The sequence below is a fragment of the Artemia sp. Qi Xiang Cuo genome, chromosome 12, assembly GCF_049724085.1.
Source record: "Artemia sp. Qi Xiang Cuo chromosome 12, ASM4972408v1, whole genome shotgun sequence".
NCBI lineage: Eukaryota > Metazoa > Arthropoda > Branchiopoda > Anostraca > Artemiidae > Artemia > Artemia sp. Qi Xiang Cuo.
This window is the reverse complement of record NC_142805.1, coordinates 51,135,191-51,148,262: the sequence shown is the minus strand read 5'-3', so window position 1 is coordinate 51,148,262 and position 13,072 is coordinate 51,135,191. Positions and strand designations below refer to the sequence as shown.

At 36.4% G+C, this 13,072-nt stretch overlaps 1 protein-coding gene across 1 annotated transcript in view; it reads right to left on the bottom strand.

The window, feature by feature from the left end:
* The window catches only part of LOC148946241 (cholesterol transporter ABCA5-like), a 133,365-nt gene that overhangs the window by 25,009 nt on the left and 95,284 nt on the right, over positions 1-13,072 (bottom strand). Inside the window, exons 17-18 of the mRNA XM_089097644.1 lie at positions 11,194-11,330; positions 5,756-5,904 (exon numbers count right to left, since the gene is read on the bottom strand). Coding sequence (XP_088953770.1) covers positions 5,756-5,904; positions 11,194-11,330 — 286 coding nt within the window. The remainder of the gene's footprint in view (positions 1-5,755; positions 5,905-11,193; positions 11,331-13,072) is intronic.

Genomic DNA, 13,072 nt, shown 5'->3' with positions numbered 1-13,072 from the left:
CTCTGTGGAAAATTTCTCCGAAGATAAAGCCCCCCCCCCTCTCCTCCGGACGATTTCAGTGTATATCCTATTAACATATACTGTATCTCATAAATGGGCAAATTGCGTTACTTACAACCCTTTCCCCTGGGTCTGTAGGGGGTCATGTCATCCCCAGGGGAATGGTTACTGGGCCAATAAATTTTTCAAAGAAAAGTAAAGAACTCAATTAAACAAAAAATGAGCAAAAATAAAATCAAACAATCTACCAAGCGCGAAACTACCACAAATCAGCATCAATAAATAAATGAAACCCAAAACGAACAGAAGTTACAATAAATAACCGAGTCAAATTCAAAACGAGTAGAAATTAACGTAAGTTGGGCTGAAAATCCCTATGCCTTCCCAAGACCAGAACAAAATTTGCATTTTACTGAAAATAATATAAATGTTTTTACGTTTATAACTTCAATAAATCAAATAATATTACCATTTTGGTTACTAAATATCAGTATATGTATATTAAACTGTCAACGCACATTCATTTGTATTTTTTCAGTAAAGTGCAAATTTTGTTCTGGCCAAATTTTGTTGGGGAAAATGTGGGCGAGAGAGGGGGGTTAGTTGCCCTCAAATCCCTTTCGACTATCAAAAAGGGCACTAGACCTTTAAATTTCCAATCGAATGAGCCCTTTTTCAAGTTTTTACGACAAAGATTTCAATAAAAACTTATATCCCCCAGGGAATAACTTATAACCCTTGCGCTGAAGACTGTGGGGGGATTGTCCTGCTCAAAGGTATAATTTCCTGAACTTTAAACTGCGTGGAACAAAATGGCTATCTCAAAATTTTGATTGGATGTGTTAGGGGAAACGGTGGGGATGGAAGGGGTGTTAGTTGCCTTAAAATTACCTTCGACTATTAAAAAGGGCACTAGCCTTTCAATTTCTAATCAAATGAGCCCTTTTTGAAGTTTCTATGACAACGCGTTCTATAAAAACCTTATATGCCCCCAGGGCATAACTTACAACCCTTGCCCTGAGGGCTGTTAGGGGGTTGTCATCCTCACAGACCTAATTTACAGAACTTAAAACTACGTTGAATAAAATGGCTATCTCAAAATTTTTATTGGATGTGTTTGGGAAAAAGGTGGGCGTGAGAGGGGGGTTAGTTGTCCTCCAATCACTTTCGACAATCAAAATGGGCACCAGCCCTTTGAATTTCCAACCGAATGAACCTTTTTTGAAGTTTCTACGACAACGCTTTCTATAAAAAGCTTATATGCCCCAGGGCATAACTTACAACCCTTGCCCAGAAGGCTATGGAAGAGTGTCCTCCTCAAAAACATAATTTCAATTTTGATTGGATGTTTTTAGGGAAAGGGTGGGCAAGGAAGGGGTGTTAGTTGCCTTCCAATCACTTTCGACTATTAAAAAGGGCACAAGCCACTCCAATTTCCAATTGAATGAGCTCTTTTCGAAGTTTCTACGACAACTTCTTCGATACGAAGTGCCCTGCTCTAAAGGAAAAAAAATAGTAAATAATACATTGTGCCAACATCGTTCTTATATGCCCTCAGGGCATAGCTTAAAACCCATGCCCCGAGGGTTGTGGGGGAGTGTCCTCCTCAAAAACATATTTTCTATCTGGAAATCAACTACGCTGAACAAAATGGCAATCTCAAAATTTTGATTGGATCTGTTTGGGGGAATGATGGGCATCGGGGGGGGGGGGGTCTAGTTGCCCTACAATCACTTTCAAATATTAAAAAGGGCACTAGCCGTTTGAATTTCCAAACGAATGAGCCTTTTTCGAAGTTTCCACGACAATGCCTTCTATAAAATCCTTATATGCCCCCAGGGCATAACTTACAAACCCTGCCCTGAAGGCTGTGGGGGAGTGTCCTCCTCAAAAACATAATTTCTATGTGGATATCAACTACACTGAACAAAATGGCTATCTCAAAATTTTGATTGGATGTGTTTCGAGAAATGGTGGACGTGGAAGGGGTGTTAGTTGTCTTACAATCACTTTCTACTATTAAAAAGGGCACAAGCCACTCCAATTTACAATTGAAATAGTCCTTTTCGAAGTTTTTACGACAACTTCTTCGATACGAAGTGCCCTGCTCTAAAGGATAAAAGTTTCCGTTCGAAGTTTCCACGACAACGCCTTCTATAAAATCCTTATATGCCCCCAGGGCATAACTTACAAACCCTGCCCTGAAGGCTGTGGGGGAGTGTCCTCCTCAAAAACATAATTTCTATCTGGATATAAACTGTAAGTTATGCCCCCAGGGCATAACTTACAACCCTTGTCCTGAGGGAAGTGAGTGTGTTGTCACCCTCAAAGACCCAATTTACCAAACATACAACGACGTTGAATAAAATGACAATCTCCAAAGTTTGATTAGATGTGTTTTGGGAAAAGGTGGATGTGAGAGGGAGGTTAGTGGCCCTCTGTTCACTTTCGACTATTAAAAAGGGCACTTTAAATTTCCAACCGAATGAGCCTTTTTTGAAGTTTCTACGACAACACCTTCTATAAAAACCTTGTATGCTCCCAGGGCATAACTTACAACCCTTGCCCTGAAGGCTATGGAAGAGTGTCCTCCTCAAAAACATAATTTCAATTTGGAAATCAACTACGCTGAACAATATGGCTATCTTAAAATTTTGATTGGATGTTTTTCGGGAAATGTTGGGCAAGGAAGGGGTGTTAGTTGCCTTCCAATCACTTTCGACTTTTAAAAAGGGCACAAGCCACTCCAATTTCCAATTGAATGAGCCCTTTTCGAAGTTTCTACGACAACTTCTTCGATACGAAGTGCCCTGCTCTAAAGGAAAAAAATAATAAATGATACATTGCGCCAATATCGTTCTTACATGCCGTCAGAGCATAACTTACAATCCTTGCCCCGAGGGTTGTGGGGGAGTGTCCTGCTCAAAAATAAATATTCTAACTGGTAACGAGCTACTTTGAACAGAATGGCTATCTCAAAATTTTGATTGGATCTGTTTGGGGGAGTGAGGGGCGTGGGGGGGGGGCTAGTTGCCCTACAATCACTATTATAAAATCACTATTAAAAAGGGCACTAGACTTTTGAATTTCCAACAGAATGAGCCTTTTTCGAAGTTTCCACGACAACGCCTTCTATAAAATCCTTATATGCCCCCAGGGCATAACTTACAAACCCTGCCCTGAAGGCTGTGGGGGAGTATCCTCCTCAAAAACATAATTTCTATCTGGAAATCAACTACGCTGAACAAAATGGCTATCTCAAAATTTTGATTGGATGTGTTTCGGGAAATGGTGGGCGTGGAAGGGGTGTTAGTTGCCTTACAATCACTTTCGAATATTAAAAATGGCACAAGCTACTCCAGTTTCCAATTGAACGAGCCCTTTTCAAAGTTTCTACGACAACTTCTTTGATACCAAGTGCCCTGCTCTAAAGGAAAAAAGGTTCCGTTCGAAGTTTTCACGACAACGCCTTCTATAAAATCCTTATATGCCCCCAGGGCATAACTTACAAACCCTGCCTTGAAGGCTGTGGGGGAGTGTCCTCCTCAAAAACATAATTTCTATCTGGATATAAACTACACTGAACAAAATGGCTATCTCAAAATTTTGATTGGATGTGTTTCGGGAAATGGTTGGCATAGAAGGGATGTTAGATGCCTTCCAATCACTTTAGACTAAACGGAAGTCCACAAACCACTCGAATTTCCGATTGAATTAGCCCTTTTCGAAGTTTATACGATAACTTCTTCGATATCACGTGCCCTGCCCTAAAGAAAAAATAAATAAATGATACATTGTGCCAACATCGTTCTTATATGCCTTCAGGGCAAAACTTAAAACCCTTGCCCCAAGGGTGTTGGAGGAGTGCCCTCCTCAAAAACATACTTTCTATCTGGAAATCAACTTCGCTGAGGAAAATGGCTATCTCAAAATTTTGATTGGTTGTGTCTGGGGGAATGATGGGCGTGGGGGGGGGGGGCTAATTGCCCTCCAATCACTTTCAACATATTAAAAAGGGCACTAGCCCTTTTAGTTTCCAATCGAATGAGCCTTTTTTGAAGTTTCTACAACAACGCCTTCTATAAAAACGCCTTCTCCAATCACTTCTCCAATCACTTTCAACTATTAAAAAGGGCACTAGCCCTTTTAGTTTCCAATCGAATGAGCCTTTTTTGAAGTTTCTACAACAACGCCTTCTATACAAACCTTATATGCCCCCAGGGCATAACTTACCATTCTTGCCCTGAAGGCTGTGGGGAGTGTTCTCCTCAAAAGCATAATTTTTATCTGGAAATCAACTACGCTGAACAAAATGGTTATCTCAAAATTTTGATTGGATGTGTTTCGAGGAATGGTGGGCGTGGAAGGGGTGTTAGTTGCCTTACAATCACTTTCAACTATTAAAAAGGGCACAAGCCACTCCAATTTCCAATTGAATGAGCCCTTTTCGAAGTTTCTACGACAACTTCTTCGATACGAAGTGCCCTGGTCTAAAGGAAAAAAATTAATAAATGATACATTCTGCAAATATCGTTCTTATATGGCCTCAGGGCATGACTTAAAACCCTTGCCCCGAGGGTTTTGGGGGAGTGTCCTCCTCAAAAACCTATTTTCTATCTGGAAATCAAATACGCTGAACAAAATGGCTATCTCAAAATTTTGATTGGATGTGTTTGAAGGAATTGTGGGTGTAGAGGGGGGGCGGTTTGCTGCCTTCCAATTACTTTTAAAAGTTAAAAATGGCATAAGCCTCCTCAATTTCCAATTAAAAGAGTCCGTTTTGAAGTTCTACGAGAACACCTTCGATACTAAGTGCTCGTGTATGGAGAAAAAAAAAATAATAATACATTGTGCCAACATCGTTCTTTACTTAGGCAACGCTATCGCGCTGCCTATAATAGGAGCTTGAAACCTCTACACAGGGGTTTCTGATATGTTGGATATGATTCTCTGATTTTAATTAAGATCGTTTCACTTTTCGGAGGTGTTTCCCTCCTTTTTCAAAAACCAGGCTCGTAGCTTTTGATGGGGTAACAGTAAACTTAATGAATTATGTATATTTGGGATCAGCACAAAAAACCAATTCTTTCAATGTTAGTTATTGTTATCAAACATTTTTTCAGAGTTCCAGTTACTATTGGGCCGAGCCCCTCCTTACTCACAGTTTGTTACCACGACATGAACTGCTTGATTATGTTCACCTAACAATATATTTGATTCAGAACATATAGTAAATAACAATTGGAAAAATAAAAATGAAAGAAAACCAATCTGAATAAGGCCGAGGAAGCAATTCTAAACGTAAAATTTAAAAACAAACAAAAAGAAACCATGAATACTGGACTATGGAAAAAGAAACTAGAAAAGGAAAATATAGCAATAAAATTGTGACTTCAAGCAATTTAATTGTTTATCATAGTGCATAAGAACAAGTAAAATTCTTGTAGAAGCGAAATGCGCTGACTAAGAGATGATAAAAGATGATAGAATGCTATCGTTGGCTTATAAAAGTAATTCTAACGTGAAAATGTGCATACTGTATTTTTTTTAACTGTACTGTTTCAGTAGTGGCCTATATTGCCTTTATAGCACCTTATTTTGAACTGTGTGCATATTAACTTTTGAACTGTGCACCTTAAACTATTTTTGGGTGTGTACACCTCAGAACATATTTAATTAAAAACTTTCAATTATTATCGATTAGTCCATTTTCAACCTAAATAAACCAATTTTCAGTAAATTAGTTAATAAATACCTTCGCGCCACATTATTGAAGACATTTGTCATAGCGCCGGGCAAGTGTGAATAAACTGGGTTTACATTCATCATTATTCCAGAAGTTATGTCCAGTAAAGTAGCAAACTCAAAACTTGAAAAATTCAAAAATGCCATTGCTGGTAGCTCCTATAAAAATAGAATTATAATACTATTGTGTATTATTATATAATAATTATACTATTACACTCTAATACTATTATAATAATAATAATAACACTATTATAATAATTAGCGTATAACAGAATCCCCAGACACGTACGCAGGCTTTTCATAATTTGAATAAGAATTGCCCAAAAATTGAGATCCCCCCCTCCTGTGTAAATTACAGATACCACCTATAGTTGGAGTGTTTTTGTAACTTTGTTTACTTATATTTTATGCTCCTCGATTTCAGGGAAATAAATAAATAAACTACTGTAAAAATAAAGGTTTACTTAGACCCTTGCAATCCTTCCAGCAGCCACATACCTTACCTATAGGAACATGGGACCTATAGGATCTCCTTATCTTGGGTAGATCTTACAGAGATTCTAAGATCCTCTGCAGAATTACTTATAGGATCCCCGTCTTTCTGAGGAACTTGGCGAAAAATTGAACGTATTTGGAAGCACTCTCTCCGAAATATATTAAAAGTGAGTTATATCGAAAGCTGGTTCCTATATTTTTGAAATAATGGTCAAAGCCCTACAGAAAATGAGGAAGTGTTTTGATTTAGTTCAACCTTCCCCTCAATATTCTCTTTAATTTTCCCCTTCATATCCCTAGCCTTAGTAGCACTAGTATCAAATAAGTAGTAAAAAATGTAGTAGTAGTACTCTTAGTAGTGGTGCTGTATTAGTAGTAGTAGCAACTGATACGCCCTTTTGACAATCTGTATGTCCGGAGCATGTGTTGATTTAGTTCAAATTTCCTCTCAACATTTACTCGAATTTTCGCCTCAATATCCTCAGCCTTAGCAGTAGTCGCTATAGAAACAGTAGTTATGGTCGCAACAGTAGTAATAATAGTAGTAGTAGTAGTATTTTTAGTAGTAGTAGTAGTAGTAGCAGTAGTGGTAGAAGCAGTAGGAGTAATAGCGTTTAAATACTGCCTTTTTGGTCAATTGATCATCCTCCTCATCATTCCCTGAAAGTTCGCACTTAATACAATCAGTTATTCCTGAAATACGCCTTTTTGAACACCTTGATACAAATAACGTGTTTTGAATTAACTCAACACTCCCTTCAACACTCTGAATGCTTTACCTGAATGTGGTCTTATTATACACCAAAGGTCAAATATATCCTCCTTTCTGACTAAGAATACCATATGTAAACAATCGGTGAAATACGTAGCTTACAACCCTTGCACTGAATGCCATGGGGGATTGACATCGTCAGAGATAATTATTTGAACTTTCAACTATGCTGAACAAAATGGCTACCTCAAAATTTTGATCGGGTATATTTTGGAAGAAAGGGGTGTGAGAGGGGGTCTGGTTGTACTCCAATGACTTTCGACTCTTAAAAAGAACTCGAAAGATTCAAATTTCCAATCGAGTGAGCTCCTTCCTAAGTTACTACAACAACTTCTTCTATACGAAATGCCTTGGTGAAAAAAAAATACATTGTTCCCACTTTGCTCTTTGCTTAGGCAGTGCTATTACGCTGCCATGATAATATAACACATGCATCTTTTCAAAAGTTGTGTTTCTGAGGCATGGAATCAGACTTGATTGACTCTGTGACCTGATTCTCTGTGTCTCGTTCTTTTTTCTAAGTTCTCGCTAAGAAAAAGCCGAAACTTTTATTCTGTGTTATATACAGTAACTTCTGCAATAAAACTTATCTGAAAAAATTAAAATCTACCATAAATTCTTCCTGTAAACAATGAGTAATATCCATAATTTCTGACGCTTGTCCCTGTGACTGCTTTTGTCATATACATATTCATTATTTCTTCTAAGATGACCGTTTATCTTTGATCAACAGTTACCACATTAAAGTGCCTATGGGACTCTTCTCGGGAAAGGGAGGATTGAAGTTCGAATGGCTCTCTAGAAACGAATCAGATGTCAAGGCTGTGTTCATGTTTTGGCAAGTCATGGAATGCAAGGAGAATTTTAAGGCAATTATCGGACTTGTCTTGAATAGAACGATGTATTTTTTCAATAAGACATATATGTGATACAGTGCAGTCTTGGCAGTATCTTCTCAAATTTTCAGCTATTTCCTTATCTTTGCGTTTTATAGCCAAACAGGATATATCACAATTTTGATCAAAGTTGATCTTTGATCAACAGTTACCATATTAAAGTGCCTATGGGACTCTTCTCGGGAAAGGGAGGATTGAAGTTCGAATGGCTCTCTAGAAACGAATCAGATGTCAAGGCTGTGTTCATGTTTTGGCAAGTCTTGGAATGCAAGGAGAATTTTAAGGCAATTATCGGACTTGTCTTGAATAGAACGATGTATTTTTTCAATAAGACATATATGTGATACAGTGCAGTCTTGGCAGTATCTTCTCAAATTTTCAGCTATTTCCTTATCTTTAAGTTTTACAGCCAAACAGGATATATCACAATGCTTTTTTTGGTTGTATTGTCCTTCAGTATTTTTGAACAATGTATTTTTTCGATAAGACATATATGTGATACAGTGCAGTCTTGGCAGTGTCTTCTCAAATTTTCAGCTATTTCCTTATCTTTGCATTTTACAGCCAAACAGGACATATCACAATGCTATTTTTGGTTGTCTTTTCCTTCAGTAAACCATGCGGTTTATTTGAAAAAAATGCTATTAAATTTTAGTGAAACCTATGGACGGTTTAAAAAAAAAGTTTAAAATTCTAAGACTGTGTTACAAGTGATGAAGAGATATCTCTTGCTTCATATTTTTTTTATCTATTTTCATAATGTATAATCATATCTTAATGCATATTTATTAAAGATTTATAGAACCTAATCGGCTCAATTGGTAAAGAGCCAAAATGTGGAGTTGTAACCATATTGTGTTTCTTGTACCAAGGGATTGCTAAAACGCTTGTCTTTTTTCCTTTTTAGTTTTAATTAATGCTAATCGATAATAAAAATTATTTTTTTCAAAGACCTTGATAGTTTTTTCCACAAACAGGAACTTAAATGGTAGACATAACGAACAGCAAGGACAACAAGGGGAAAATACTCCTTCCTGAAAAATTCATTACACCTTGCCCATAGAAAATATGATATAACTTTTGACTACGATAAAACAGTATTGATTGTATGTATCGTACACTGGAAAAGGACTTCGTGTCACATCATCTTGCATATGAGCTGTAGTTTTTGTCAAATCTGCATTTTATTCAATATTACATTTCGGTAATTACAAAAGTAGGTATTTTTGAAGACCACGCTGCCTTTTCATGAGGATAAATAACAGTTTTGTGTTTAAAGTGATTCCTCCAGTGATCAAGTTTACCATGCATGTCAGGAATCGCGTTACCTTGAATGTCTTTTAAGGGACTGGCGATAGGTGACTTTTTCTGTTTTTTTTCTTTGAATGTTCTATAAAAACCTCTTGTGTCATTTTTCTGACTGCTTTTCCATATCTAGGGCAACCTCATTCCAAAATTTCTGGTGGTCCTGGAGTAAGCTGGTTTTAATCTGTTTACGTAATGGATTTTATACTGCGGTTGATGCGTTTGATGCCTGTCTTCTAGCCTCAATTAGTTTTACAGTTTTCTCTAAGACATAATTTTTTCTCAGCTTTGAAGCAGCATAGCCGATAACTTCGGCGGCCACCTTTTCAGTCGCATCCCGAAATTGTTTCCATAAGTGGTGGGATCTTCATAACATTCTGTCAGGCTTAGAAACTGGTTCTGTAACTCTAGGCAGAAGTCTTCTTTCACTGATTGAATTTTCAGTTTCTCCACATCTAACTTCCTTTTTGAGGGTTGCCTTTTCTTCACACTCAACTTCAAAAGTATCTTTGCACCTACAAGCGTATGATCATTTCCATATTTAGATCCCGTGCACGCTCCTCTGCAAGCTCGAGAATAAATGACTGAGGAGCATCAACGCTGACGGATCAATAAATGGTCAATTCGGGCAGCTTGTCAAAGAGTTTGTGGTAACGAACTGTAAGTAAGGAGCGACCCGGCTCAATAGTAACTGAAACTCTAAAAAAACAAAATTTTGATACCAATAGATACATCAAAATAATTGTATCTTTATGCTGATTTTAAATATATATAAGGAATATCAAGTTTAGTTCTACCCATCAGAAGTTACGAATCTGAAAACATGTGCCTCATTTTCGAAAAAAGTGAGAAACCCCCCTAAAAGTCATAGAATCTTAATGAAATTAAGACCATCAAATTCAGCGTATCAGATAACCCTACTGTAGAAGTTTCAAGCTCCTATCTTCAAAAATGTGGAATTTTGTAATTTTTGTCAGAAGAAAGATCACGGATGCGTGTTTATTTTTTTTTTTTTTCAGGGGTGATCGTATCGACCCAGTGGTCTTAGAATGTCACGAGAGGGATCATTTGAACGGAAATTGAAATTTCTAGTGACCTTTTTAAGTGACCAAAAAATTGGAGGGCAAAAATGCCCCCTCCCACGCTAATTTTTTCCCAAAGTCACCGGATCAAAAGTTACCTGGATTTCCCAGCATTATATAAAAAAAACTAGAAATTAAATAAAAAAGCTTTTTATAAAAGTTTTTTCGACTGAAAGTAAGGAGATGCATTAAAACTTAAAACGAACAGAAATTATTATGTATATGAGGTGTTTCGCCCCCTCGGTCAATACCTCGCTCTTTGCTCTGAAGTATTTTTAGTAATTTTAAAAGAGCTATTCTAATTAAACGGTCTTTGTGATTCAGGGTCATTCTTAAAGAATTGGAAAAAGAAAAATCGAACTTTAACGTAAAGAGTTTTGACGAGGGTTCTATAATTCTATAGTTTTTCCCAGCAGATGATTGTTACATTAAATAAAAACAAGTAATGAAACTATTGGTTGAAATTTTTAAATTTTTGGCTTTAGGCAAGTTTCTATAAAAGAGATGAGTTAGAAGAGTAAAGCAAAAGCAAAAGCAAAAAAAAAAAAAAAATACAGATATGGAGCAAGACTTGGAGGCCTATTTAAATTTGTTTTATTTTTCCCTTCCAACGTGAAAAGAAGTTGTTTAAAGCCTCTAGCTAATTTATTATTATCGTATGTTCGGTACTGTTATTTACCTAAATCAAAATCAAGTACCTGTATTCAATAACCAAAATGCGTCCATAAGAAGTGTCCTATCAATCCATCAAAATCAGCAAAATTAGGGGGTATAAGTTTAATGGTAACATGAGAGTATAGTTAGCTGAAGTGGGATACGATTTTGTATAGGCTAACTAAAATTTGTATTTTTAGTTCTTGGCATTTTCTTTGGTCCAAAAGATTTGCCTACTTACTTGAAGTAACTCTTCAAAACTCCCTGAGAACTCTCTTGTATCTAGATCGATATACTGCTGAAATTCATTCCAAAATTGAATTTGACTTTCTGAGGCTCCTTCGATATTGTATAAAAGTGTATTGTTTGCGTATGTACCTTAAATGTAAGATTAGATTATTTAACATTGCAGACATGGATGTATAAAATAAGACATGGAAGTTCTTTGGACCCTACCTCCTCCCCCTGCCCAAACTCTCTAGATTTCGACAGTTTATACTAATACTAATTACATTTCCCATGTATTTCCGTTTTTCGAATATACCTCCCTCCAAAAAGAAGAAAAAATTATACGTAGGTACCAAGTTAGAAATGCAATCCCCTTTTGTTCTAGAGATATGATAAAATAAAAAAGTTTCTAGACTATGAGACCAAAACTCAAGTAGCTATGTTCAAGGTTGAGAAAACAATGTCATAATTAATTTCCCAAAATAGAGGCACTTTGGATTAAAGTAAGAATGTGTTTCTTTTTGTATTATTTCAGTGTTATTATTCGATTGACATTCTTTCCCTATAGTATGGAATTCACGACTAATTAAATGATACAATAAAGTAAACTAATACTTACAAACGAAAATTTTTATAGAACAAACAAACTTTAGAAAACCAAGTAAAATTCGTATGTTTGTCCTTTATACATTTACACTTGATTAACCCGAAAGCTGGTGTGTACTTTTTGTCGCTTTCCTCCACTCACCTCCCTCACGTCAGTCTGCTGCTAGGGGAATAATCTTGTGCTTGCCACCATATGATAACCGTTTTTGTTCAGTAACAATTTTTTATATTCGTCTGCTCTACTAAAATTCTACTGCTTACAAGAATATTTACGTAAAATATCACGTCATTAGCTTGAACAGCTGAGCTGTTTAGTCTATCCAAAATTTTCAGCACTTGCTAACACAGACAAATACTTTAATTTAGATGTATATTTTTTTCTTGTCTAAACTTAACAAGTCCATTTAATAAGTCCACGATAAGTCCTTCAATAAACCGAAAAGTCTATTGAAATAGGAATAAAATAACTTAGAATATAAAATATAAAACAGCAAAGCGATATCTATGAGACAAAACATTTCTTGTCATACTTTTTCTAAAAAGTATCCATCACTCAGTTTTGGGGCTGAAGTTTACTTTTGAAGCCGGAACAATGGTGGGTACGAAATTGTTACTTTCTTGGGGGGGTAAATTTAATAAAACAATAAGATATGGCAGCTTCTACAAATCATAGGAAATTGTGGAGCAAGTTGTCAAACTCATAATGCTTCCATAAGGAATTTCGTCCCCAAAAGCTCTAAGCTAACGCTTATAAGGGTATCAGCAAGTACAAACGATGGGCTACGGCTGTAGAAAACCCTTGAAATTCCTACCTATATCCCTACCGAGGATGAGAAGTCAACCAAAAAGGAAAAAAATGTGGAACACGTGGGGATTCAAATTTTAACGTTAATCCCCATCGCTTTGAATAGACAAGGATGAGAGAAGCGTGCAGAGCTGTTTTGGCCTCAGGCAGCTTGGTGCAACACTGAGCTGGTTAGCACCAAGAGTAGTAGTTGTATCTTATATTTTAACAATCCTACACAAAAGCAAAACTAAAATTTCTATGCTTTTAGCGAAAAAAGCTAGTTTCAGATTTAAAAGACGGAAATCTGCAGAAACTAAGATGTCTGAATACCCAGGCTTTAATTTTTTAACTGGGCTACGAAATAATTGCAACTAAATTTAATTGGTTTTCAGCTTGAAATGTGGAAATAATTTTTATATTCTTTCCATGAAGAAAGATATTTTTAAGATTTAAATGCAAAAATTTTGAGTACTTAAAATAATTTATGCAATTATCCACT